This window comes from Phasianus colchicus, chromosome 10, assembly GCF_987193195.1.
Source record: "Phasianus colchicus chromosome 10, bPhaCol1.hap1.1, whole genome shotgun sequence".
Classification (NCBI taxonomy): Eukaryota; Metazoa; Chordata; class Aves; order Galliformes; family Phasianidae; genus Phasianus; species Phasianus colchicus.
In genome coordinates, this window is record NC_143445.1 from 3,693,957 (window position 1) to 3,721,216 (window position 27,260).

General features: G+C 51.1%; 2 protein-coding genes across 7 annotated transcripts in view; one reads left to right on the top strand and one right to left on the bottom strand.

The window, feature by feature from the left end:
- The window catches only part of NGEF (neuronal guanine nucleotide exchange factor), a 45,091-nt gene extending 27,316 nt beyond the window's left edge, over positions 1-17,775 (top strand). For all 4 annotated transcript variants that reach the window (XM_031604971.2, XM_090147016.1, XM_090147015.1 and 1 more), the window contains 10 exons: positions 5,573-5,733; positions 5,953-6,105; positions 7,980-8,109; positions 8,815-8,889; positions 10,307-10,396; positions 11,873-12,036; positions 12,932-13,087; positions 14,578-14,657; positions 15,079-15,183; positions 15,546-17,775. In XM_031604971.2, the coding sequence (XP_031460831.1) occupies positions 5,573-5,733; positions 5,953-6,105; positions 7,980-8,109; positions 8,815-8,889; positions 10,307-10,396; positions 11,873-12,036; positions 12,932-13,087; positions 14,578-14,657; positions 15,079-15,183; positions 15,546-15,718 (1,287 nt within the window). In that variant the 3' untranslated portion in view covers positions 15,719-17,775. The remainder of the gene's footprint in view (positions 1-5,572; positions 5,734-5,952; positions 6,106-7,979; positions 8,110-8,814; positions 8,890-10,306; positions 10,397-11,872; positions 12,037-12,931; positions 13,088-14,577; positions 14,658-15,078; positions 15,184-15,545) is intronic.
- A 314-nt stretch (positions 17,776-18,089) lies between these two features.
- On the bottom strand, positions 18,090-26,561 carry SNORC (secondary ossification center associated regulator of chondrocyte maturation). 3 transcript variants are annotated; one of them, XM_090147026.1, is made up of 4 exons: positions 24,568-26,561; positions 23,922-24,062; positions 18,849-19,031; positions 18,090-18,243 (listed from the first exon to the last, which is right to left on the bottom strand). In XM_090147026.1, the coding sequence occupies exons 2-4, from the start codon at positions 23,989-23,991 to the stop codon at positions 18,134-18,136; spliced, it is 363 nt and encodes a 120-aa protein (XP_090003152.1). In that variant the 5' UTR covers positions 23,992-24,062; positions 24,568-26,561; the 3' UTR covers positions 18,090-18,133. The 3 variants fall into 3 exon arrangements, with proteins under 3 accessions (XP_090003152.1, XP_090003153.1, XP_031460829.1); XM_090147027.1 differs by having other exon boundaries at positions 18,849-19,028; positions 23,922-26,561; XM_031604969.2 differs by having other exon boundaries at positions 23,922-26,561.
- Between the last annotated feature and the right edge of the window lie 699 nt (positions 26,562-27,260).

Here is a 27,260-nt window from a genome sequence, read left to right on the forward strand (position 1 = left end):
CAAAACTTGTTCAGCGTGGTGTGTGTTGCAATATGAGCAATGGACCTTCACAGGCCTGATCCCGTGAGCCCTGCTGTGCCAGGATCTCTTCTGGGGAGAGCACCCAACTCTGTGTCTGTTCTGCCCTGCCTCATGTGGCTGAACCCAAAATGCTGAAGAACATCCCAGGGTGTGACCAGTTCCCCCTGAGCTTACTTGGATTCGCTTAGTCAAGAATTATGAATCACTTCTGTACACACAGTCCCACCCTGGTCCTGGCCGAAGCTGTGGCTTCCCTGTTGCACTTGGAAAGACTCAGCCCTTGATTCTCAAAGGTGTGATGTGCAAGGCTGTTAGTTACACCCCAGGTGCTTAAACAGGGTAGTTGAGGCTGGCAGAACAGACTGGTGGTGTGATTGGGGTACGGCTGAAGGCCACTGAAGTGGTTTGTTGCTTTTCCGTGGATATTTCCATATCAGATTTGTTCGGTTTACCTGGAAAAACACAGTTCTTCTAACTGCCAGCATTACAAACACAATCTGGCATCCAAAAAACTACAGGCTCTTCTTTCTGCTTCTAAATAGAGTCATTTACAGAAGAACATCTGCTTGAAAGTTTGCATCAGAGATTTCAAAAGGCTGCCATTGCTTTGGGGTTACGTTCATCACCGTTGTATGGAAAAATACCTGTACTGCCAGACCCCAGCACTAAATTTTCTTCTATCTCTTTAAATAACAACAGAAATAAAGCAGATGGAGATGGGACAGTGCTGCCTCATAGAAGTGCTGTGCTTTCCCCTCGTGTCACTTTATCAGGGCTGAAATTTTCTTCCTGTTTGTTCTGGATTAGCACAGTAAGAGATTATAAAACTGCTGCAAGCCAGAAAGCTGTGAAATTGGCTGAACACTGAGCAGATAGAGTGGAGAATTTGCTTTTTGAGGAAAGTCAAGCACAGAAAACAAGGAGTGTGGGAGAAATCACTGAGACAATTAAAGAGATTATAGTGAATTCAGTGTTGAATTCACAATACAAGAAACCAGCAAGATGAAACAACACAACACCAGGTAAAAAACAAGGCATTTGTTTTTCAACCATCAAAACAGGAACCTGGGCTGGAAGAGCAGTGGATGTTTGGAAGTTTCTTATGAAAGGATCTTTGTCATTGTCCCCATTGCAACAAATGACCCAGAAAATGGAGTTTCAGGGGAAAAAAACCCACCTCCCACCCCCCAGCAGTTTCAGGGGAGAAGATTGCAGCACGGCCCATTAGCCCTGGGAGCTCAAACAGAAGTCAGGCAGTGATGGCATCGGCCACATCAGCATTTTCATCTGAAGGCAATATCAGGGGAATGGAACGTGAAAAAAAAAACAGCTGGAAGTGTCACAAAATGTGGGCGAAAATGCAGGAAAAGAAGAAAAAAACAAAGAACAAATGACAGACTGCAGGGGTCAGGGAAATACAAAAACTGTGTGCCACTAGAATAATTATGAGAAATGATTAAATCATTCATAGGGGAGCTTTAATTATCCAGACATCTGTTGAGCATCAAACACAGCAAAACATGAATCACCGAGGACCTTCTTTTAACTATATAGAAAATGGAGTGATGCAAAAAGTAGGACAAGCCAAAAGCACTGTTCTGACATGGAGTCAGCGTGGGGAAAAGGACAGGCAACACGTGTGTAGCAGAAGGAACAAATGGCTGAAGAGAGGACATGCTCCTTGTGTTACATATAGTTACAGAATATTCTGTCCCAAAGGCTTGGAAAAGGTAGCAATGGGAAGAAGCCTGATGTAGGATGTGGGACTCCTTTGAGCACGAGCCTGAGATTACATGTTGGTAATGTCTGTTTGTGCAGAGGTTCTAATTTACTCCTGCTTCCCAGTTCAGATCTCTATCTTTCATATGTCCTTGTTTGACTTACTATATAGGTTATTTGTTTTGTCCTCCTCTACTTGCTCTCTGCATTGATTTTCCTACACTGGGCTCATCCTTTGTGTTGTAGGAGACCCTGAGCTGGGTGGGATTGGCCATAATAGTTTACAGAGTAAAAAACGACAGCAAAACCAGATTAGTATGATATTCTCCATCCCTGAGCTGAACATTTTGTGCTGAGATAAGCTTTCCTCAATCTTTTTTTGATGGGGATTGTGGCCATTTTGGTGTTACAGGGTCAGGTAGCCAGGCTAATCTGCACCTTCATGGCACAGCGTGGATTTGGATCAGAGAGCAACTGCTGTGAAAATCTTTGCTCAAGCAGAAGAAGGATTTGACCCTTCAGTGTGCAGCGGTGAGGTGCCCTCTCCATGTAAGAGCATGTTGGACAGGGAGACAATCTTTCCTTTCTACCCAAATGTCCAGGAAAGTTTTATTTCCTTTCCTTCTTTGAGCAAACCTTAGATTTCAAGCCCCTAAATTTGCTGTGAAACAGAGCTACGCTCCTGAAAGAGCTCTTGTGCATGTCTAGCAGGTGGCCCTGTGAGCTCAGCCAGGTTTGAGGGCTGGTCACAGCCAATATGATGGCATCAGATCGAAACAAAATCCCTCCTAGGCTAGATCTATTAACTAGTGCTTTACAAGAAGATCAGAGCTATTGGGAGCAGTTATTTTCAATCTATGCAACAAAGCACCATATCGTCACAGTAGAGATTTACCTTGTAGCATTGCTTACTCTTGTTCTTTGGTGACTCTGAATTTTTTCTTCTTTTTTATCTTCTTTTTTATCTTTCCTTCTTCCTTAGGCTTCCTGTTTCCTTTCTTAGTCTCTCTGCCAAAATAGAAGCAATGAAAACAATTAGTACAGCTTTTATACAACTAGTAGATTTCATGAAGTTAATGACCCAGAGGACTGATGGAACAGCTTTGGTCATGTTTCCAAGAGACTGAGACTGTGGACTCTAGAGGATAGCATTACATCCGTTGACATCTAGTTCAAATTTTCTCATTATTTCTGCAACTCTGAAGCCAGAAGTTCACGCTGTTTTATCCAGCGAGGGCTCAGGGCTAGCAGAGTTCAGTTATTCTGCAGACATCTCTTCATTATATCACAGTTTAGGAGTTTGTTCCAATAGCAATCTGGGCTGTTTATAGTCAGCATCAGGGTACTTTGGATCTGCAGGGGAGCAGCTGCATCTCCAGAGTAACCCTAAGAAACCTGTGCCTGGCAGATGCTGTAAGCAGACACTTCCAGAAGCTTGTCTTGATCAGTGGAGATAATCTTTACTTCTCTGGAATCTCCTTTAAATCAGAGCCCTGTGGGCTGGTATTATCACTATGGATTTCAATGTTTCTGTGGTCCATCCTACACTCTGTGTGTGCCCATGCAGGTCTAGTGCTCGCATTGTGATGGACAGCACACACACAAAGGGGCCTTTCCAGATATACAGAGCGGGGGACTTTTGTATCTGTATGTCAAGAAGGGAGGTCAGAGATCAGACGTGTTGTCAGAGGACTGAAAGGCTGCAGTGGAGAGGCACACCTCGATCCTGGCCCTTGGGAGATTTTGAAGGACCTGGCTATCCCAACTGGCATCCAGTCTGGGGAATAGAAGACTCTGGCAAGACCTCATTGTGGCCTTACAGTGCTTAAAGGAAGCTTAGAAACAGGGGGGAGATGGACATTTTTTAAAGGCACGTAGTGATAGGATGGAGGGGAATGGTTTTAAACTAAAAGAGGAGAGATTGAGATTCGAAGTTGGAAGGAAATTTTTCTTTCAGAGGGTAATGAGGCCCTGGCACTGCTGCCCAGAGAAGTGTGGGTGCCCAGGGCTGGGCTGGATGGGGCCCTGGGCAGCCTGAGCTGGGGAGGGCAGCCAGCCCATGGCAGGGGTTGGGGCTGGGTGGGCTGTAAGGTCCCTTCCAACCCAACCACTCCGTGATTAAGTGATCCTGTCCTATTCTTTGTTGTGTCTTTATCTATTTCTTTTCCTCTCAGCCATTAAAACAAAAAAGCTAGAATTAAGCCTGTAAGAGGTGTATTTAGGAGACTCACCGATCGTCCATTTGTCTCATTGGGAATCTGTTCTTGAAGAAAATGAAACATCTTTGTATCCCTTAAACACACAGCAACCAAGTGAATTCATTTCTACCTGCACCCTTTGCTTCCTCTCCTTTCTGGGTCTGTACTGGCACAACCTCCTTCCCTAGTGCAGGACAGGGCCACCTGCTTGGGGCTCCATTGGACTTTCTGCTCACTGGGATTATTTCCCAGGCTGCCAACTCCACAAAGAATGGAAATGCCAGTGTAGCTGATAGTCAGCAGCTCTTTGCTGTTCCTATCCTTGCGGGTCTTGCACAGCAGCAATGTCAGGAGTGTTATCCAGGTCTCAGTACCTTAGGTCCTTTTGCAATGGATAGCAGCAGCTCCAGAAGAAGACTGAAAACTGATCAACAGAAAGTTTCAAATCATGTCTTTAAAAATAAGATTTGAAAAAAAACCAAACAGCCACCACCAAACAACCCAATCAGTTCGCAGGACACGCTCCCTGCTGATTTAGAAGATACTTTTTCACATGTACAGCAAATAAAAAATACTGTACATACTTTCTGTTCCTTTGGACTTGCTTGGCTCTGCACTGCTCATGCAGCCCCAGAGCTGGTGGGGCTCAGGGCCCACTCCTCCTCACCACGTGCAGCAAAGGAGCTGTGTGCACTGGGGGACTGCATTGGCAAAGCAGCTTTAAGGGAAACGAAGGAAGACTTTGCTACCAACAGGTTAACCTTTCTGTAATGATAGCATGGCCCAGCCCCAGGACGCACCTTCATCAAGAAACGTCTGAAGGAGCTAATGATTTTCTGCTGCATCAAAGCTCTCGCAAGAATCTTAAATTAATCTTACTTAAAGTAATGGATTCGGTGTTTGTGTCGATAATCACTTGCTTTATCTACCACTGCACACAGCCCGGAGAGAAAATGAGGACTGTCCCTGTGGCACGTGCTATGGGCAGAAGGCTTTATATCGTCAGCGCATTAACTTGAGATTTATCTCTGAATCAAACCATCCTTTTCTCTTTCTGCTTCCCCAGACTACATCGCTGGCCTGAGGAAGGCAAGCTGCTTGCCAGAGACTTCTCCCTTCACAGGAAAAGCAAGTGCTGAAATTTGGAGATTGTTTAGAGCTTACAGTTTAGAGCTCCTGTGCCTGTGTCAGAAACAGCATCCCTTGGGCAGCAACAGCTGGATTTCCTTATGTTTGGGCATCACGCAGGGCCTTGGAGCACCACAGCTGTATTTTTGTATGAGCTCTGCCCCGAGGAGCGTGTGTGGCGTGCTGGGATTGCCGTGTGCCAACCCCCACACTGTGTTTTTTCTGAAACAAGGGCACTGATGGTGCAACGAAACCTCGCTGCACAGCACAACAAGCCCCAGCAAGCAGAGCTACAAGCTGGTGCTGTCACAAGGACGGGTGTGGGGGCTGCCTATGGGAGTTGCCCAAAGGGGAGTGGGATGTGCTACACAGTGACAGGGGGCCTGAGCCAGCCTCTGGTCAGAGTCAGTGATGCTGGGGAGGTGGGGAGAACCTATGAAGTGCTTCTGTGTGAGCGTGAACAGTAGAACAGACCTGCTGATGTCCTTTTCTGGGTTCCTCCCCAGGCAATGTTTGAGCTGGTTACTTCCGAAGCCTCGTATTGCAAGAGTCTGAATCTGCTGGTGTCTCATTTCATGGAGAATGAGCGTCTGAAAAAGATCTTACACCAGTCTGAGGCACACATCCTCTTCTCCAATGTCCTGGATGTCAAGGCTGTTAGTGAGCGGTAAGACAAGTGCTGCTGGGGCTTTGGCAAGCTGAGTGGCATCTCGTTAACTAAGCTTGTGTGCAGAGGGATGCGAGAGCTGACTGCAAGCAGTCTGCTACCCAGTCTTTTCCAAAAGCTCAGTGACACATTCATTGCTTTCAGCCCCAAGGGCAGAAGCTGGGGATTGTGTTGGACATACAGGAGATAATTAAACTGAGCGCTGGTTTTCTCATCTAGCTTCCTGCTGGACCTGGAGCGACGGGTTGAGGAGAATATTGTGATCTCGGATGTGTGTGATATTGTGTACCAGCACACAGTTGATCACTTCTCTGTGTACATCACCTATGTCTCCAACCAGACCTACCAGGAGAGAACTTACAAGCAGCTTCTGTGAGTTCCCGTGCTTGATGCTGTATTAAAATTGCACAGGCTATAGGTTCAGCTGTTGGATATTGCTAATTTGGATAGTGCTAAATGGTACAGAAACAGGATTTCTCACTTCACTGGTGCAAACAAAAGGCTTTAGAGTAAGGGTAAGGGTGGGGTGACAGAGTAAGCAAGTAACATACCAAGTGAGTTCAGAGCCAGCAGTTCCCAGCTGTGGGAAGTAGCTATGATGGATGTGGGAACACACACTTGTGAAACATACACATTCTTCAACTGCAAGTAGAGGCAAGAGACTGAAAGGCCGAGGTCTCCCTGATGGCAAGAACAGCCACTGCTTTTCCTAAGCTTCCCAAAGAGGCTGAACCTTCCCACACTTGAGAAAACTTATCAGAAGAACAACATTTTCTTGAAGAAAAAAAAAAAGCCATTTTCATCACATTCCGGTGTTATAAATACAGGCGCTATCTAGGCCTGAGGATAGAATCCAACATATTTTTGAAGTATTTTTCAAGTTCAGTCAGGCTTCTGGTCCGGGAGGAATTCTCTTCTATCGTCTCAAAACAAAGGCTGCCCTACAAGCCTGTCTTTGAGCAGGAGAATTAATTTCTCTTCAGTTAGGATGTCCTGGATCCCTTCAGGACAGCCCATTGCATGCACTGCTCTGTTTCCTCCCCGTAGCAGCAGCTGGTTCAGGGGTGTGTAGTGAGCCCTAATCCTTCCCTTTCTTTGCTCTCCAGCTTTTGAGGCAAAAAAAAACCAACAAATAAACCCAACGCACTCTAAGCAGCCTCTGCTGAGCTTGGCCAACTGTTCTTCCCAAAAGAAGGGTACTGCAGGGTTTCCTCGAGTCAGGGGTGAGCAGTATAAGCACCGTGTGTGGAGTCATTAGCTAAACACTTGGAATTGAGAGAGGCATAGTCTGGATTAGGTGAGCTTGAAAAGGAGCTGTGGGAGATAGGAATTTAGAGGGAAGCTTTTTTTAATTTTTTTTTTTTTTTGTCTGAGGGAGAACACAAAGCAAAGGGAATTTTGCAGCACTTTGATGAACGCGGAGCCTGAGATGTTTCACAGTTGCTCCCACTTTGGCTGTGTCCCAGGACACACTCGGATCCATTCTGTTGTGGCAGTGGCACGGTGACACGGGCACCTGCTGCAGCACTGAGAAGCACTTACAGCAACTGCTGTCAGAGTGCTCTGAGTTACGTGGAGTGAAGATAGGTTTTGCACAGTTAGTGATGTCTTTGCATGATGCTGATTTTGCTAGCTGTGGCTCCAGCTGTGTGTGTCCTCCCTGGGCCGGGCCCCAGAATTGCCAGGAGGTGCTGGCTTTTGACTGCAGCTGTTGAGACTGCTTGGACCCACCTTCTGTGCACACCCTGAGGGAAGGTCCAGGGATGGCGTGTGCTCTTCTCAGGCCAGATCATGATTTCCATCCTCCAGCTCAGCAGCCAGGAGTAGCCAAGTTCTGTGACTTGCCTTATTCTTATGACTGTGTGAATTCCACCTTGTCACAGAGATCCAACTGTGTAAAGATATATAATTATTCCTCTGACTCATCTACTTGGACACACACCCCATTCACACACACCTACGCCCGCGGTGCAGCGTATGCTGCTGAGCTAGATGTGCTACACATGTGAACGCACTACCGTGGCTTCTACATTAAAAGTCTATTTTTTTTCCATCCCCCAACGCTATAAATAGTTCTGGATTTAAACCAAAATACACCTAGAAGCATTCAGTTTCCTCCTTCCTTCTTTTCTGCTCTCGGGAGAAGTTAGGCAGATGCTGTCTCTGGGGCTGTGTGCTCCTGGGTCCTCACCCACACAGCAGAGGTGCAGGCAGGGTAGCACTCACGCTGTCTCTCTCCCCCTCAGCCAGGACAAGCCAGCTTTCCGGGATGTGATCACACAGCTGGAGCTGGATCCCATGTGCAGAGGCTTATCCTTTTCTTCCTTCCTGATTCTGCCATTTCAAAGGATCACTCGGCTCAAGCTACTGGTGCAGGTAGAGTTTTGCTCTTCTGTGTTGCCCAGAGGTCATCTGCATCACTCCTGGGATTCTATTCAGCAGTTGCAAATGAGATACAGCCACGATTAATCCTAGAGCTGGCTGAAGCCTTTCCCCAGAATTGAACATTCTCAGCTATGGAAAAGCATTCAGTCAGTGAGAGCATTCGCATTGAACTTGCCATGTTTTGCTGGACAAAAGAGTTGAGGAGGAACTTCAGAAGGGGCAGCAGCCATACAGTAACCAGCTGCCTGATTGTTAAGATGCTGCTGTACAGGTGCTCAGCATAAAACAACCCCAAAGCCACGTACTACCCCACATTATGGTGTCTGGGGCCAGCCTGTGGCAGCCCCCTTCCCCTGTGCACCTCTAACCACTGAAGGACATGCATCTAGGGATGAGGAAGCAGCTCTGTCCCAAAAAGTCTCATACCTCTTGGCTTGCCAGTAACACTGTCTGTTAGCAGCAGGTCCAGCTATTTCACTTTTATAAAACAGTAGCATTACTTTTTAGATATTCAGTTGTAGCCAGATGGAACAGGCTTTAACAAAAAACAGGAACTCAGAGGTAAGAGTTGCTGTGCTCTGTCATCTCCCTGTAATTAGCCTGATGGACAGAAGTAACCCCGTCTGTGAGAGAGCAGAGAGCCTTCTGTGCTGTCACACTGGGATCAGAGTTAACACAGCTTTTGCCCCTCTGCAGAATATTTTGAAGAAGGTGGAAGAGAAATCGGAGAGGGAAACCACTGCCCTGGAAGCACATAAGGAGCTGGAAACAGTAAGTTTGAATGAGTCTATCTGAAGGCCATTAAGATTAAATTGTTGTAACTTTCACCCCAGAAAAGACTGCATTCACTCCTGAAGTTGTCCCTTTGATTCCCACCTTTGGACTTAATGTTTGAGAGGTGTGGAGTTGCAGGCAGCTGTGCGGATGGAGCAGGGTGCTGCAGGGACTGAGGAGTTGAATCCTCTTCTCTTCGTGGCCTTCAGAAGCTTGGAGTTCTCTCTTGAATCCTGCAGTTCACTTTAAGTATTTCAAGCTGGGAATTGCATTAAAACATCCGCCTGAGGATCCAGCTGCAGCTTATGACTGAGATATTAAAATAAACTAGGCTATTGGACTTGCTCTAAACTATCCCAGGAAATGTACTCTCTGCAGATCACTGAGGATAAAAACAGAGGCTGTAACAATGATGATTAGTGTGCAGTACTTTATATTTCCAGAATCCTTCCTTGCTTCTGGCAGCCTGTTGCTGTCCACTGATCCAGAGCTCGAGGAGGGCTGTTACTGTGGGTTGCTGGTGGAAAAATGTTCTTTTTGTATTCATGTGTCAGAGACCCATCATCACTTTCATAACTGTCTTTACGTAGTTACTTGTCTGTAGACGTTTAAGTTTAGATGCTGACATCACAGCAGTGGCTATTTGATGCCTAATTTTCCCATAATTATCCTCCTGGATGGGCAGAAGCAGATCTTGGTTTCAGTTGCTGATATTCTAGTGAATTTTCAGTAAAGGGAGCAGTGCACAAAGCACTGCACGTTATCCAACGTGATTTTTCTACCTAACCAGTTCTCAGGAGAGCAGTTCCTTATGAAACAGGCAGTGACATCTAGGTTACAGTTCCTGTAACAGGGCAGTGCCTGCATGTTGTATTTGGGGTTTTTTTTCCTGTTAGAAGTTTGTACTCAGAACACAGCTGGACTGTCACAAACATCTCTCCCTGAGACATCCCATCAATTGGGCAACTGGTGCTGCTTGGCAGAACCGCAGCACTTCCATCTTTGAAATGAGGATCTTTGGATTTGTTCTCTTGAAGATCATACTGTGTGTGTTCCTCTATTTTCAAGCATTGGGAACGGGGAGGAGGAGATGTTTGGTGTGTCAGGATCTGATAAACAAACTGTACCCTTTTCTGCACAGCCAGGAGTGCTGCTTAACGTTGTCCTGCCTGCTACCTGAATGTGGCCATCTGACAACACAGCCTCCAAATGCAGCATCTTCTGGGTGCTGCTTTTTTGGGTTTGGTTGTTTTTTTCCCTTTCCCACGTGGACACATTGCTGATGAAAAAGCCTGGCTTGGTCAGGTTCCTGTTGTAGCAAAGCTCTTCCCCTCAGGGTCAGGCCTTTCTGTGCTTGGCACCACTTAGCTGCTTAGGCCACTGAAAGCAAACCTTTCTATTCTCTTTTTGCCAGGTGGTGAAAGCATGCAACGAAGGAGTCAGGAAGATGAGCCGAACTGAGCAGATGATCAGCATCCAGAAGAAACTGGAATTTAAGATCAAGGTATGAGCACGGGTTGGTAGCACCCCCACAGAGGCAGTGAACCAACAGCATCCTGGCACTGCACATGCATATTTAGTAATAGTAGCTCAGCCACATCCCTTTCAGTGCCATTTAGTGTGGCAGTGCTCTGCTGTCCACACTGTCCTCCTGCAGCCTTTGAAGGAGATGCACTGCTGCAGGTAATGCATTTGCAGTTTGATGCGTGTGATCTCAGGGCACGAGAGCCAGAGTGCTGTGCCCATACAGGGGTGATGTGCTGGCATCAGCCTGCCTGTGTGCCATGGGCAGCTTCTGCTCCAGCACTCCACCTGGCTTTCACCTCACTTCAAAATGTAGGTCAGCTTTTAGCTATTGTTTTACATTATAAATGATGTTACAGGGGGATTAGAGCTAAAAAGCAAAACACTTCAAAGCTGGAAAATACCAAAATGAAGGCTATCTCCCATTTTGTAATTCATCCTTGTGTTTATCCATTAAGTACAGGCTCTGATTACCTGCTGATGATCTGTTCTGGGTCCACTTAGATCACAGTCTGCAGGATGGCACTGGGCTGCAGTAGACATGAGGCTGCCTTCATCTCTCCCCAGCTGAAGTGGTGATGCCAGGCAGGGCCAGCTCAGCTGTGGGGCAGGCTGTCCTGGGCACTGACATGGGGTATAAGCAGTACAAGGGCACAGAAAGAAAGGCTGCACTGCAGCACGTGTGGTGAGCACAGAAAAGGAGCGAAGGTGGAAGGGGTATTTCCAGTATTTCAGTTGTTTGACCAAAAACGTAGCGTTCTTCTAATGTAAGACATGCTGTGTTCTGGGGTTCTTGTTTTTGAGATAATCACACAGTGGTTTGGTTTGGAAGGGACCTTACAGCCCACCCAGCCCCAACCCCTGCCATGGGCTGGCTGCTCCCCACCAGCTCAGGCTGCCCAGAACCCATCCTGCCTGGCTCTGAGCACCTCCAGGGATGAGGCAGCCACAACTTCTCTGGGCAGCAGTGCCAGGGCCTCCCTGCCCTGATGTGTGGTAAAGCTCTAACAGAAGTGCTGTTGTTGCTGCTTGGACAACCCAACCAGTGAGAACTCATTTCACATGTTTTCTTTTAGCCAAAAAACCAACTGTTTTTAAAGACAGCCTCTCTGACCAGGAAGGTTCAGCCCAGGTGATGAGACATCAGATGCACCAGAGACAGGACGTCTCTGCAGGGCGTAGCCTAGTGTTTAAATCCAGCACTTGGCACTCCAGCACCACTGTCCTCAACTGTTTGGGCCCCTGCTGTGTCTCTATCATAGCAGTTACACCCTGTTCTGGGCTGTGGGCTGGGTGGCAGAGCTGCACCCTGTGTAGCTCTCCATCCTCTGCAGCGCGAGTCATTCTGATGGGAACTCACTTCCTTCTGCATCTCCCACTGCTTTCAGCATCTTACCCACTTAAGCCCATGGGTTCGTTGCTCTTCTGATCTCGGCTGTCTTTATCTCACTCCTAGTCTGTGCCCATCATCTCTCACTCCCGCTGGCTGCTGAAGCAGGGGGAACTGCAGCAAATGAACGGCCCAAAGACGTCGCGGACGCTGCGCACCAAGAAACTCTTCAGAGAAATCTACCTGTTCCTTTTCAACGATCTGCTGGTCATCTGCCGGCAAATTCCAGGGTGAGTGCAGGATTCAGGCAGCACGTGGGCACCCCGAGCCCTTTGTAAGCACCGTCGGTGAGCATCAGGCAGCACTGCTCTCTCCAGATGAAGCCTCGTGGCAAGCAGGGCTCACACACGTGTCAGGCCAGGTCTCCCAGCAGGGTAAGCAAATGTGTAGTGGCCAGTTTCCGTGGGGTGGCAGTGAGTTCCAGCGGGCTGTGGGCCGATCCAGGAGGCCTTTCTTTCTGTCAGGGTGTGAGCTTTGACTCATCGCTGCCGGAGGAACAGCTCACATTTAGTCAGTTAAATTTCTAAGAAAAGAGTGCAGAAAATATGAGCGGCAGGGAGGGGTATCAATTGATGCCCGCAGCTAGCAGTTATATTTGACATGATGTAACCTGCCTCAGGAATGTTGTGGTGCTTAGGACTGTGTTCTGTGCAGCTAGAGACTAGTGAAATACAGCAGCACAAACAGGGCCCAGAGAACAGCACGTCCTTTGTGGCATTAGCTGCACTCACCAGCAGGGAGCATCTTGGCAGTCCTGTTTCTTATCAACGTGTCGCTGCAGTGTCTGCATGCCTGGAAATGTTTTGCTTCTGCGGCAGCTGGTAACCAAAAAACACAGAGGCGTTTGACAAATAGGAATGAATTGAGCCTCACAGACCCCTTTGAAGGAGCACGGTGCAGGGGTCACACAGACAGAGCAAACAACCTGGTTTAGGCCACGTGAGACAACAAAAGCTGAGCAAGGTCTCTTGCCTTGCGGTGGGGTTTCATAGCCGTTGCTCATCCCTTTTCCTCCTGCCACACAGAGCTGCTCGGTCTGTCCCCAGGTACACACCTGAGTGGATGAAGCCAAACTGTCTTGCCACACTTGCAGTTTTTCCTTACCTCCTCTTTAACCTCTCCCAGAGACAAGTACCAAGTGTTCGACTCAGCGCCCCGGGGGCTTCTTCGGGTGGAAGAGTTAGAAGACCAGGGGCAGAGTTTGGCCAATGTCTTCATCTTAAGGCTGCTGGAGAATGCTGATGACCGGGAGGCCAGTTACATGCTGAAGGCATCGTCGCAGTGAGTACCATGCCAGCACTGCACAGGGCTCAGCACCACACGCTCCCTGCACCTCCACAAGGGCAGCACAGCCTGTCTGCACGGGGAGCAGCTCCTACAGCTCACCAGGAGCAGGCAGGCAGGGGAGCCACTGCTGCAGCCAGCCTTAGGCCTTCAGAGCTGGCCCTACACATCACACCTGTGAGGCTGCCTTCAGTCTCTCCTACTCGAAGGCGTAAGTGAAGCTGGCTCGCTCACAAGGGTGGGAGCCATGCCTGACCAGCTGTGAAGCAGAGCGGCTCCCGGTTGAGGGTGTGAGAAGAGGGCTCTTCCTCAGCACCATCCACAGCTGATCCCAGTCTTGCAGCAGCCCCTCTGCTGCTCCAAGCCTCCTCATCTCCCTGTTCTTGGCTTGCAAATTTTTTGCTTCAGGCTCCAGCAATACTGGGCAGATGATTCAGCTGTACTAACACAAGCATGATTGTTTTGGAATTCAGGGCCTGACTTTCTCATTGACCTGAGTCTTAGCAGGCTCACAGTTTTCTAGGCACAGCTCTATGCAATTAGAGGTGTTATGTAAGTATACATGCACCACCGGTTTCACAGCTACTGGAGGTCACACACCCTCAGATTGATGTGACTTTGCTGTTTGACAGCTCTTGACATCTTGGGCAGAAAGCAGCCCCACCTGAGACCACACAATCCTGCAGGCACGGGGGTGCAGCCGACCCCCTCTGCACAGTGCAACACCAGCATGAGGGAGATGAGCCCCCAGCACAGCGAGCAGCTGCACCTTCCTCCCAGGCATGTGACTGCAGCTTTGCTGTACTGAAAATAGAGATGTCAGTCACATTATGCAGGGCACACGCACGTTTGACGTCTGTGAGACTGAGCTGTGCAGAGGATGATAAACCAGGCCAGGGTTGCCTTTGCTCAGGGAGGTGTTTGCATTTATGTGCTTCTGCAACCTGCTCTGTCTCTAGGATGACCACAGGGAGTGTGAGAATCAGCACACAGCTTGCCAACAGCTCTGGTGCACAGAGAAACAATGCGGGACTGTTGCAAGCTGCTGTTCCAGAGCTTGCAGGAGAGATCTGGCCAGTACAAGGCACAAACCAGAAAACTGAACAAACAGAAGAGGGAAGGGGTTCCAAAGAGAGACTGATGCATCTGTTTTGCAGATCTTGCAGCGTTTCCCAGTTCTGAACCCACACAGCAATGACAGGCTGTTCAGTGGCAGCTTTCAGCTAGCGCCCTGACTGGGCTTTGCAGGATCTGTCCTCATGTCTGGGCACAGCTGGTTGCAGGGGCAGGATGAGAGCACAGGTGGGCCCCTCACAGGGCTACAAGACGCCAGGTGCTGCAGGGAGAATCCAAAGAGTCCTGCAAGGAGCTGTGTGCAAGGCTGCAGGGTCAGCCTGCAGCATCAGGAGCTCAGGACTGGGGGGAGGAGAGGTGGTGTCTCCAGGACTTTCTCCTGCTCATGGCCTCCAATTCTCCCCCTTGTCCAGGAGTGAGATGAAGCGTTGGATGATTTCACTGGCCCCAAACCGGCGAACCAAGTTTGTTTCATTTACATCCAGACTTTCTGGTAAGAGTCACTGCGAGGTGTCCAGGAGCTTTTCACCCCCACCCAGGGCCCCTTCTATGCTGATCTCCCCATCCAGCCCCAGGCTGGAGCCCTCTGGAAGCCAGCCTCTGCCTGAGCTCCCCTTGCATTTTTACCAACACCCACTTGTCTCCAATCCTGGCTCTGACTTTGTTCCCCTCCAGCCCAGGCTGGGCTGCACCAGCACTCTCCACCCCTCTGTGCTGCTCAATGGATGGCAATGCAGGGACTTGTGCCCAGCTCCCTTCCCTGCAGCCCTCCTCCCGTTTGTGCCTCCCTCACCCCATGGCCTCAGTGATGTTTCTCACCAGATCAGAGGAAACATTCGCAGAGCTCACGGTTACACCCACCTGAGCTGCTTCTGCCTCAGTCCATCCCTCATTCTCATCCTGTCCCCCTGCAGATTGCCCACAGATCCAGTGTGTCCACCCCTACGTGGCCCAGCAGCCGGATGAGCTGTCCTTGGAGCTGGCTGACGTCCTCAACATCCTGGACAAGACAGACGATGGTATGGAGGGTGGGACAGGAGCCGTGGAAGGGTGGGCTTCTCCCTGGGCAGGCAGCTACTGAGCCAAGGGGGGTCCTTTGCCTACAGAGAGAGAAGGCAATGTCAGCATTGCAGCCGAGGGAGCTGACAGCAGAGCAGGGTGTCACTGCCTCTTCCTAATGCTCTGCAAATCCAGGCTGCCCTGGGTCGGGGCAAGGCTGATGCAGCCACCAGTGTGTAACCCAGAGCTGTTCTTACCCTGAGCAGCCAATAGCAGCTTCCAGAAGGCACCGCCAGCTCTGCAGACTCCTTCACAGCAGCCGTCCCAGGGTGGGAGCGACGGTCTGTCCTTCCCACTGACCCCTGTCTCTGTCTCTGCTTAGGCTGGATATTTGGGGAGCGGCTTCACGACCAGGAGAGGGGCTGGTTCCCCAGTTCTATCGGGGAGGAGATCCTGAACCCCAAAATCCGAGCCCAGAACTTGAAGGAATGTTTCCGGGTGCACAAGTCAGATGACAGCCAGCGGAGGAAACTGGGAAGCAGGAACCGCCAATAACTGCTGGCATCCCCGAGCGTGGGGAGCGCCCCTGGGAGAGGGGCAGAGGACAGAGGCTGCCAGCTGGGGGGACACAGCAGCAGTACTGGGGGCTGTGGCACGGGACCTGGTGTGCCACACCAAGCATGTCCACCCTTGAACGCATGGACCTCAGTTCCCAGGTGGCCTGCTGTGCTTTTTGCAGTGCTGAGCCCTCCTTGGAGAGCAGTGCTTCGAGCTGGCTGAAATCACCCCTTTCCAAAGAGCATGAGCCCAAACTGGCACCACCCTGGGTGCCGGCCAGCCAACCAGCAAGGGAACCTGGGGCAGCAAATGGAACTCAGCAATTAGCATTGTCCACTCACACCTTGTTGCTACCGTTTGAGTTAGGGGCTCTCTTAAAGCTGCACCTCATAGGGATGGGAATTCCAGCGGAGGAGCCATCTCACATCTCTTCACACAGCCTACTGGCACCACGCCCGGGAGAAACCCTCAGGACTCCATTTCCCCAGTGAAGTTGATGAAGGCATCTCTTGGGTAGACCCTCGACCTGCTCCCCAACGCTCTGATGCGCTCTGAACACAGCCCTGCTCCACCAGCAGCCCCACCTCAGAGGCCCTAACCTCCATTCCTGCGTACCTGAAGGCCTCAAAGCACATCTGGGCCCTGCCCCATGGCTCATCCCCTCCTTCAGCTGCTGCAGAAGCGTGGCACCATGGCATTCCCAGGCTGATCTGGTGCTTTTGGGAAGACAAGCTACGCATGGTCTCTGCTGTGCCCACCGTGGCACGCTGCAGGGCTCCAGGAGTGCCAGCAGGAAGCACCATGCAGTGAACGACAGCACCCCAGGAGCTGCTGTGCTGCACAGTAGAAGGCTCAGCAACATGCCTGCATGCTTGTAACCCACATCTCCAGCTGTGTGCAGCCTCCCTGTACAGTTCATGTATATACGCAGTCCTCTGTCACAAGCAGAGCCAGACCATCACTTGCTCCAGTTGTGGCACTGAGCATCGCATGAAGCCCAGGGCACAGCGCTCCAAACAGCCCCACACGTGACCACAGCAGAGAGCACTGGGCGTACAGCATGGGCTGTGCTGGTCCTGGGCTGTGCTGGTCCTGGGCTGCAGCCACCACCTGTTACGGAATCAGGGTTATTGGGCATTTCTGTAATGCAGCAAGGAGTCTTCCAGGCACTGCTGTGTGCTGCAGTGGTGTGCGGGCTCTATTCCAGAAGGGGACAGAGATCAGTGTGGGGTCCTGGTTATGTGAGAGAAGTGCAGTGAGCCCAGAATGCAGCTGGGGGAAGCTGCAGCAATGAAAGGAGCACAGAAGGGGGTCCTCCCTTGGGCCAGCTCTATGCCACCACACACACAGGGCCCCAGAGAGGCTAGGATAGGTCTGCAGCCTCCACCCCATTGCAGTGGGCTCACCTGATGGGAATGCCCCAAGTCAAGCCCCCACAAGAGCACACCACAGGCACTGTCTGAACACAACCAGACCTCCAGGTCCGGCTTCAGACCTTGCAGCAGCTGCAAAATCTCCCACACAAACCCCAGAGGAGCTTCAGCCTCAGGCAGCCCTCTGAGTCACCCGCTGAACTGAGCACATCACAGCCCATCCAGTTTAGCAGAGCCACAGCCAGCACAGCCCTGTGCTGAAGCCCCACAGGTGCTGTTTAACAGTACAGAAGTGCTCCCTCACCCACCAGAAGCAGCTGTTCACCAGTGGAGGAGCCCAGATTCCCCACTGTCAGGATACCAGCACCTGACTGTGTTGCCTGTGGGAAGGAGAGAGGCCCAGGGCTGCCCACGCGCTGTCCCCTCACACCCTGGACTCCAGCTCTGTTGTGACTTCTTATGACTTCGAACCCTAAGCACATGCCGTGCCATTTCCAGGCACCAAGTGGCATCCAGTGTTATTTCCTCAGACCCGGCCACGCACGCCTTGCCACGGGTGTGCAGCTGCAGCCCCCACAGCCTGTGCCAGGCTGCTGCAGGGCACTGAGGGGAACTTCTCGTCGTCTCGTTTTCTGTGTGATGAAATACAGCTGAGTGAGCCAGCGCCACAGCGGCGTGCCGGCATCTCCTTCCTCCCTGTCAGCGCCGCAGGTCCCTGCCACAGTGCGAACACTGAGGGCAATGGGACCACACACAGGAGGTGGAAGAAGGGAGGGATGAGAACGTGGGGCCGGGTGACACACGGGGAGAGTTGGGGTGATTTACAACACCTGAGCAACCCTTTCCCACCAAGGAATGCTGTACAAAGCGAGCCCCTGCACCATTACCTCTGTAGCCCACCCAGCCGTGGGCTGATAGCGCTGCGGTGGAGCTGCCAGGGCTCAGTGCTCCCAGCAGAGCTGCACACCAGGAGCAATGTGAGCGCAGCAGATGGGGAGCAGACAGAGGGCTGTTGTGGTACAGAAATCTTTTATTGAGTTCAGGAGGCAGAGAACTTTCTCAGCGTGATGACAACCAAGGCCACGAGCACAGACGTACCCAGGAGGGAAGCGATGACAATGGCACCGATAGCTCCAGGCCCCAGCGAACCTGCAGGGACAGAAATCACAGTGGGGTGAGGATGGGGGGGACAGGCAGTGGAGTTCACTCCTTTTGCCCTGCACATCCTGGCCCCCAGGACACCCTCCTGTCCCCCTCCATCCCCCCCCAGGTGTCGCAGTACCCACGTCCCCTACAGCTGTGGTGTGGCCCCATGCTTGGGCTCCTGCCTGACCCCCAGTCCCAAGCCAGCTGCCAGGGACACGGACAGCCAGCACCAATAGGATGCTCAGCACTCTGCTTCCCTGTTACATCCACCCCCCGGAGCATGCTTGTTGCACAGCAGCAGGCTGCTGTAGTTGAGGTGCCAGTGGAGTTGCTCACACCCTATTTTCAAGAGCAGAGTTTCAGGCAAACCCCTGCCTGGGCTCAGGTGTTTGCAGTAGTGCCAAATGCAGACACGGGGTAGGAGAAGGTCATGGGGCTGGTGGGCACTGCACAGCAAGACCTGTCTGCAGGGAGATGGCCCTGAGCAGGCAGTGCCTCCCAGCAGCAGTATGGAGGAGGGTACAGGCCACCTCCAGCCCCCTGCCGGGAGGTGACAGACCAGAAAGAACAAACGAACAGCAAGGATTTCCCCAATGGCAGCCCCGTACCGTCGCCAGCATCGAGCCGGTGCAGGTGGGTGGTGTCCTCGGGCTCCAGCTCGGAGGTGTATGGAGCAAAGGCGGTGGCATCCGAGAGCCGTGCGGTGGTGGTGGCGTCGAAGGGGCCGGATCCGGAGGGCAGCTCGGCCGGCTCGTTCCACAGTGTGGGCAGGGGGCCCCGTGGGTGCTCTGCTGGGAGAGGAACAGCCAGGTCAGTGCTGTGTGCGGGTGGCTCGGGTCATTGCGCTCACACGGCACGGCACGCAGAGGACGCACAGCGCACAGACCCCATTGGGAGCCCCAGCTCCCTCTGCACCCCCACACCGTGCCAGGAGATGAAAGCAGCACCGCGCTCTGATGTTGCCATTCGCATCCTGTTATTCCTTCCCCCCGTGGGGTTGGGGAACGCGCCACAGCCCTCCCTGTTTGCGTGTGGCTGAGCGCAGTGCTGCCATCAATGCCCGGCTTGTTGAGGTGGGCCCTGGCGGCGGCAGGAGACATTCCTCTGCTCCCTGTGAAACCGCTGGGAATGTCACACCGCCACGGGGAGAGACGGGAAAAAATGAGCAGCATCCAACGGCAGGACCCACCCGAACCGACACAGCGGTTCTCCGGGCCGGGAAGGAAAGGACAGAAGAGTCAGAGCCAACAGAACGGGATGAGGCACAGAGCTGCCGTGTGCCAGAAGGATGGGGTCACCTGGCAGCAGCACAGCCAGCCCTGCGAGGCTGCCCTGAGCCCATGTGGGGCTGTGCCTGCAGGAGGGATGAGCACTGGAGGATCGGCTCCAGCCACTGCTCTGCGCTTGGCAGCAGCATCTCACGTCCCAGCAAGCACCAAGGAGCAGCTCCGGCCTTCCTCAGAGCTGCCTGCAGAGCCAGAGTGCTGCTCTGGGGTAGATCAGGAAAGACCTTTCTGCACCCAAGGACACGACAAGACTTTCACTGAGCTCCCAGCTCAGCTCTGGCCCCAGCAGCCCTAGGCTGAGCTCTGCAATGCCCACAGTGAGCCACCCGGGGCAGCACTGTGGAGCTGCAGCAATGCTGCATCCTCACACGCTCAGCCCATCTATGACCCCCACACCAGAGGCAGCACCCTATGTTCCCCACGAGAGTTCTGTGCCCCACAGTGGCTCCCCAGAAACACCCATACCCTCAGCAGGGCCCCTCCCACCCCACCTGCAGGGCTGGAGATGTGCATCCCTTGCACAGAGCACCACGGCCCAGAGATCTCTTCTGTAGCCCCTATAGGCACACATTGCCTAGTGAGAGATCACAGCAGCTCTCAGAGCAGGGCACAGGACTTCTTTCTGATAGCCAATAAGGAGGAAGCAGTCTAATTTTTATTTTTTTTTAAATGATCTTGGTGATTTTTAAGATCTGGATAGAGATCTTGAAACTTGAAAGCCAAATATCAATGGCAAAGTAGCATTTGCTGCTCCTGTTCACAGAAGAACTCTGTAGAAATCAAGAGCTACTGAGAAACACACCCAAACACATTGTCACAAGGGCAGGTGTGGGACCCCCGAGTTATGTACCAGCCTCAGGGTCAGAGCCAGCTTACAGCACCTGTAGGGCTGCTTTCCCCCAGGTGGGCACACAGAGGGGATAGGTGGGTGCCCCTGTGCTGTCTCACCCAGCAGTAACTGCCTCAACACTACAGTCCTGACACTCCACAGAACACCCAAACACACTTGAAGCATTTCAGGGAAAGACACACAAGGGGGAACAAATCTGAAGGACCCTCAGGGTTGGAGCACGTGGCAGATGGAGCCGTCCAACACCAGTGAGCAGCACTTCCCACACAAGTTGACTTCAGGATCTCATTACCCCCAAGGTCTGTCAACAGATGACACTGAGATGTTCCCCCTCCACAGGGCGATGCCTGCAGGGACAGCAACACACGTGCTTCAGGAGGACAGGTGCCCATGTTCCAGACAAGAGGCAGTGCACCTGCTGTAACCTGAGTGTCGCACACCCGTCCATCACTCACAGCCACTTACAGGTTGACTTGGTGCCAAATCCCACAGCTCACATCCTTTCAGAACCCCGGGGCTTTTCTTCTTGGCTGCAGATGTTTGCATCTTTTTACACTGGTTACAAGGAGGTGACCTGCTGCCTTCTGGAGAAACTCTCCACCTCCAGCCCAGTAACCTCAGCCAGGAGATGGTAAGTGTCAGCAATTTGCAAGGAGCATCAGTGCTGAGCCAGTTTTCTACAAAGAGCTGCATCCAGCCTGGACAGACCTGCTGGAATGACTGCAGCTTTAAGAAGTTTGCAAACTATTTACTTCTCACATCCTAGTGCTCAAACTTCAAGAGCTTCCTAATAACCCTCTCACTGTATTACCCTTGAGAACAAAAACAGAAAAGAGTCCTCGGATGAGACCTTCTCCCATTCTTCTCCCCTTTAGCATAACAAAAATCTTCTGCTCTGTCTCTTTCCTCCCCAAACCACCCCACTGCAGTGTAATGTATTTCCATGCGAGCTCAAAACAAATCCAGGAGCCCACATCAGCATTCAGATACAAAACACACGACTCAAAGCAAGGCCTTGCAGAGCCTTCCTGCTGCCCTGCCCTTTCACATGGGGCTCTGAATCCACAGAATCGTGAAGGCTGGAAGGACCACTCAGCTCACTCAGTCCAACTGACCCACATCCCTCAGTGCCACATCCACCCTTCCCTTGAACCCATTCAGGGATGGTGACTGCCCTGCTCCTAGGGCAGCTGTACCAGTGCCTCAGTGCTCTATTGGAGAGGAAATTTGTCCTAATTACCCAACCTGACCTTGCCCTGGCACAGCTGAATGCCATCCTCTTCTCATCCTACCACTGTTACCCAGGAGCAGAGGCCAACCCCCACCCTATCCTTCAGGCAGTTGTAGAGAAATCAGCTTTACTAAGAGTAGAAAGTCACTCTTTGCAGTCTCGCTGTGCTGTAGGGTTAAGTTTTGTGTTTGAAGGAAGAGGAAATGGAAGGGATTTGGAGGCGCAGAAGCCTCCCAGTTTGATCTCTTCCAGTTGCAGTAGATGATGCATGCTATGGGGCTCTGCTGCTTTCCCACATCGGACAGATGCAGCCCTGGAAAATGCTCATCAGCACAGAGGCACCCCAACTTTCTGGGGTTGCAGAGCCCTGATGGCACCATTCAGAAGCCAGCAGAGGGAAGCGCGCAGCCCAGCAGCACCCGCACAAAACTCTGCTGCCCAGACATGGAAACCACGTCCATGAGGACGGGAAGGCCGTGCTGAGCAGGGCTGTGCCGACACGGAGGGCAGGGGCTGGCCGGCCCCAGGTAGCCACAGCAGGCACAGGGCCAGAGCAGGGCTGAAAGGAGGCCTTGATGGAGCACAAAGGGCAGCCTGTGGTGTGCAGCGCTGGAAGTGCGAGCTGCGGTTCTGATGAATGTGAAAGGAACTTGTTTACAGAAAGGCTGGGCTGCGTGTGTGTGTGTGTGTGTGTGTGTGCACCCAGAGTGCAGAGGGCTGCCTTGCATGCTCTTCCCTTTTTTGTCAGCACAAGGCAGGAAATTTCCTTTTCTAACACGGTGAGATGCAAAAAAATTCCACCGTGCACTAACAGCCCCGTGCAGAGGACAGGAATGGGTAACTGTTTGTACACAGCAGAGAACTGTTCTGCTCTGGGGCAGCTCACAGCCTTGGCTTGTTCCCCAGGGCCCAGCTCAGAGGTAGCACAGAACAAACGTAAGGAGGCCTCACACATTTGAAAGGCAAGAGTTAGCACTGAGCCTCTGCTGTGCTCCAGCATCCAAGCACACATCCACCAGTGCAAAGCTCCCGGCCCCACAGGGAGAGCCGACGTGGGGAAGTTAAGATAGAGGTGAAGAATTTTCAGCTCTCAGTTCCACTGAAAAGCAGCTGATAGCTGCTTGCTTTTGCTCTGAAGACAAGATAAAGAGCTCACCTGGTCTGTGAGAGGAGCACTGCCACTGCTCCTGGGAGTACAAGCACAGAACTTGGTGCTTAAATGATTAATGCTGCAGTATAGGAAAACCAAAGCCTGGTGTTTGAGAAGGAACATATCTACTTTTTAGGGCTTACTTAGTAGTTACTTTCAAAGGTTTCCCAGCAAGAAGTCATCTTAGAGCAGTGGGATGTGGGGAACACCAGTGGCAGTGCTGCTGCTCCATCCCCGGGCAGCGCACCATGCAGGTGCAGTGCCCAGCTCCCCTCCCTGTAGGACAGCCCCTCCAAAAAGAAACCTGCAAGGGTCGCCAGCCAGGCCCTCCTGCTGGGCACAATGTAAGAACAGGCTGTGAGGGAGCTGCAGCCTTCCTCCAGCTCTTGGAAGTCAGAAGAACGATTCAGTTAATTGAGCGCTGTGCTCTGCTGTCACATCGGCCTGAGCCACTCATTAGGTCTTGTCTGCATTTCAGAGGCTTTAAGGTGAGCAGATGGGGCCAAAGTTAACAACCTGCTCAACAAGGAGTGCCCAACAGAACAGGGCTCACGCCAACCCCGCTCCCCTTGCAGCCTGTTTGCTGTTTCAGGCCGTTCACTATAGCCACCTCCGGGTGGAACCCCAAACCATGCACGCAGCTCAGCTTCAGACTGAGCTCAGTGTTATCACAGATGCTTTCATTGCTGTACTTGCAGCACTGGTGAAGTGCTGTGCTGCAAGGAGAGCACAGAAGGCACCAGAGATCAGCACAATCTTGAGCTGGAGGAAAATGTGTCTCTCCATGATTCGGAATGCTTTCCTACCACCATCAGCAGACAAACAAGCAGTCCCACCAGCTGCAGAGCACAGCCACGTCCTGCAGCAACCTGGCTCCTGGGCTGCAGTCACCAGCACTCACACAAGCACTGCTGCTATTCAGCCTAACAGAAGCGACAGGATTTATTCAGGTTTCCCCAGCAGAAACATGGACTCAGGATGGAGAGCACGTTCTTACTCAGCATGACCCACCGACTCCAAAATCAACTTCCATCACTCAACTGTATTTCAATAAATGCGTACGGCAGTTTTTAGGGAGGGAAAGGAGGACGGAGTGACAGGAGGAGAGCAGTTAGTGAGGATCTCCTCTTCTTTTGGAGTTCAAATGCAAACGCAGACCCTTACCTGCCAGTGCAGCGGGCAGCAGGAAGCACAGTGTCAGCAGGAGCGGGCGCACGGCTCTGTGGCAGGGCATGGCTTCCCTCTGGAAAAGTGCTGGCAGGAATTCTTAAACTCCTCCAAGTAGGAAACGAGTCGGAAATTTCGCTGGTATAATAAAAAGCTGGGTCTGGTCAGGTCAAAAATTCCTTCACAACAGCAAGTGGACAGAGAGCGCGCAGCCCAGCAGACTCCCTCTCTCCCCGAGCACACCTCCTCCCAAGGCAGCTCCACCCTCCAGGACCTGTGCCTCCGAGCCCATAGGCAGCGAGGCCATTTGCAGGGTCCCTGCTGCCAGCACAACGGGCAGCTATTGGCAAACCCACCCCTGAGCCATGGGATGCACTCAGGATGCCTACCCACAGGCCGCATGGGACAACAAGCTGCACTGGGGCAGATACCCAAAACTGGGCTCTCCTGTGTGCAGGGCAGGGGTGGTCTGGCCCAGGCAGGCACAGCAAAAGAGCAAAGGCCTCCATCTTCTTAACTAAATACTTTAAGACAAGAGTCAGAGCAGCTCCACAGCATCCTTGTTTTGTGGGTGAACGAGAAGTGGACTAGGAGCCACAACTGCTCCTTCATGATACCTTCCAGTGGATGTGCTATGCCATACCATAAGAGCATCCTCCTCCAGCTGAGCTGAACAGACACTGCCTCCTCCACAGCACTCTGCCCTCAGTCTCTCAGTTCTGCCCCTCCAGATAGGTTCACGAGAGCTTCCAAGCAGAGGAAACTGAGGTTTGTTTTCAGTCACACGTGCACTGATAGAGACTTGGGAAAGAACAAAGCAAACAAAGGGTGGATGCTCTGGTTTGCCAGCAGAGGAATTCCATGAGTATTTTAAAAAATTATTACAACAAGATTGTATGAGGATGAAATTCTTCACTTCTGTTCATCCCCAAGATCAGTTCTTTCTGTCCTGAAAATATAATGGTTTTACCACACATTACAGATGCAGAGCTCTGTGGGAAGGGATCCCTCTGCATTTTGGCTGACAAGCCAGACCCAGCTCTGCTGCCCTTTAAAACACACTGTCTGGTGCCATTCTTGGTAACAGTGCTTTGCTGTGAGGGGACACAGGAAAACCAGGACTGCACACTGCCCCTGCAGCAAAGTGGGAAGTTTGGGATTATAACACTGGTGACATGTGCTCAAAAGAAACCTCAGATCTCTCACATCAAACTCAACATCATCTTTCAGAGCCCAGCACAGCACCATTAGCCATCCAGGTTCATGTCCTGTATGAAAAGGAGACTGAAGTGCATAAATACATCAGCTGCAGACGCAACGCTGTAGCTCCTGTTTTTCCCAACTCTACTGAAACAATGACCTTTGCTACTGAAACAGGCCCTTTTTGACCCAGAGAGGGTGACAAGGCAGGTAAGTGACCTGAGCACATGATCTGAACACATCGTCTTACCTTCATGCAAAAATAGAAGTCAACATATGAAAATACTTGAGGACAAGATCTCTTCCCTCCTGGTCCATTACCCACAGGCTCTCTGAAGCCCCACAAGGTCCTCATGGCATGACAAGTTTAGTGCACCTTTTCCCTGCTTGCACTGCTGCATTCAGCCACTGCTGAATTGGTTGTGTTCCCCAACTGAGCTGGAGATTAACAGGCTTTTGCTTATTGTAGTATTCCAAAATTAGCTTGCAGAAATGAGATCATACCATTAAAAAAAACAAGTACTTCAGAAGCAGACAGCTTATACACTAAGGTGAATTAGAATTTTAAAACAAATTACCAGCCTGGACACACGGTTCTCTCTAAGACCACAGCTAAACATAACTCAGAACTATGTAAGCTGGTTCTTTACCAACTTGATATTTCTTGTTGTCACGTGAATGGCTGAAGAACATTCATCATTAGCTTTTACTGGCATTTTCCACTCAAAATCAAGAAAAAAAAGAAAATAAGCTTTAGTCTAGGAAGGGAAGCCTGCAAGGTGTCCGTGTGGCCATTACAGGAGGGGAATAAAAGCTCTCCTGTAGAGAAGGGATTTGGAGTGAGGGTGGTTACCAACTGGCAGAAGGAAGGCTCCACGAGCACAGGTTTGCAGTAACAGAAAGCCAGCCATGGCTTCACCTCTCCTGCATTAATAAGTGGGCATGCACACGTTCCTGTAAGCAGAAAGGGACAAAACTTAAAGCTTTCTTGTCAGTGTTGTCCAATCTCAACTGACTGCTGTTTATTTGAACTCTAAAATTATCAAGTAGGAAAAAACCACCAGTGTTCCTCACCGGGGAAGAAATAAAGCAGCAGTTGTTCCAGATCCTGTGCATTTCCTCATTTCGTGACGAAAGCTGATGAGAGTTGAGTTTTGGGTCAGTTTTAGCACCAGGAATTATCTCAAAACTCAGCTTTGACAAAAGCAAGCAGAAGATTTGCTCTCAGATATAATACAACCAGGTTTTATTTAAGTTCGCTCTTTCCCCCCCTCCCACACTGGCAAAAGTTCAGAGGGAGTTTAAAGTTTTGTAAACATTTGAACTACCCCTCTTCCCCCTTTTATGAATTTACAAAGCAAAGGAGACAGGGAGACCAGATTTGCAACAGTTCCAAGTCTCTCCATGCTATTGGATCCAAAAACTATATACAAGTCTGCAGCAGTCTCTGTATAGTTACTGTACACGTTTGGGGGCTGGGGGAAGAGAGAGGAGGAGGAGGAGAAGGTGACCCCAAAAAATGAATAAATCAAACAAAATAAAATTCAAAGCCAAACTGCTCTTGAGCAACTCAAACTGTTTTCTTTAGGCAGTGATGACAAAGAGACCTTCATACACCTCCACCAAACCTGTAGCGTAGCTCCCTTTGCAGGTTACACCCCTCTGGGAATGGGAGATGGGACCAGGGGGCTGAAACTAAGTGCATTTGGCAGTTTTAGATTTGTTGTGTGGTGTGTGCACGTGGGTGGGTGGAGAAAGGAAGGCGGTGGCAATCTTCTGGTGAGAGAGGAAGGTTGTGATTCCATACTTAAACATTATGGATCCCAGTGAAGGTGCATGATGCAGTTTTACATGTAGAAGATAAGCAGAGCTGTCACTGCACTTAGCTTCGCCCTCCACAGTCTCTTTCCATTACAAAAGGGCATCTCCGCTTGTTAACCAAAGCACTGTTGGAAATGACAACTAGCTAAGACTGTGGGGGTACAGATGTGAAAGCCAGTGTTCACTCACACCAAAGACTAGAGATCCACACGGTAAAGATCCTACTGTCTCTTAAACGAGACAAATTTGCAGGAGAAGAGCTCAAAATAAACTGGTCCTAACCCTCAGAAGGTACCATTTAAGGGATAAATTCAA

What these genes read in the sequence shown, in the direction of transcription:
- SNORC (XM_090147026.1), bottom strand. Translation starts at nt 23,991, where the DNA reads ATGCCCTGCCACAGAGCCGTGCGCCCGCTCCTGCTGACACTGTGCTTC. An exon ending in GCTGCCCGCTGCACTGGCAG is followed by an intron (nt 19,032 to 23,921) that starts GTAAGGGTCTGC and finishes TTCCTCTCCCAG; the next exon opens with CAGAGCACCCACGGGGCCCC. An exon ending in CCGGCTCGATGCTGGCGACG is followed by an intron (nt 18,244 to 18,848) that starts GTACGGGGCTGC and finishes CTGTCCCTGCAG; the next exon opens with GTTCGCTGGGGCCTGGAGCT.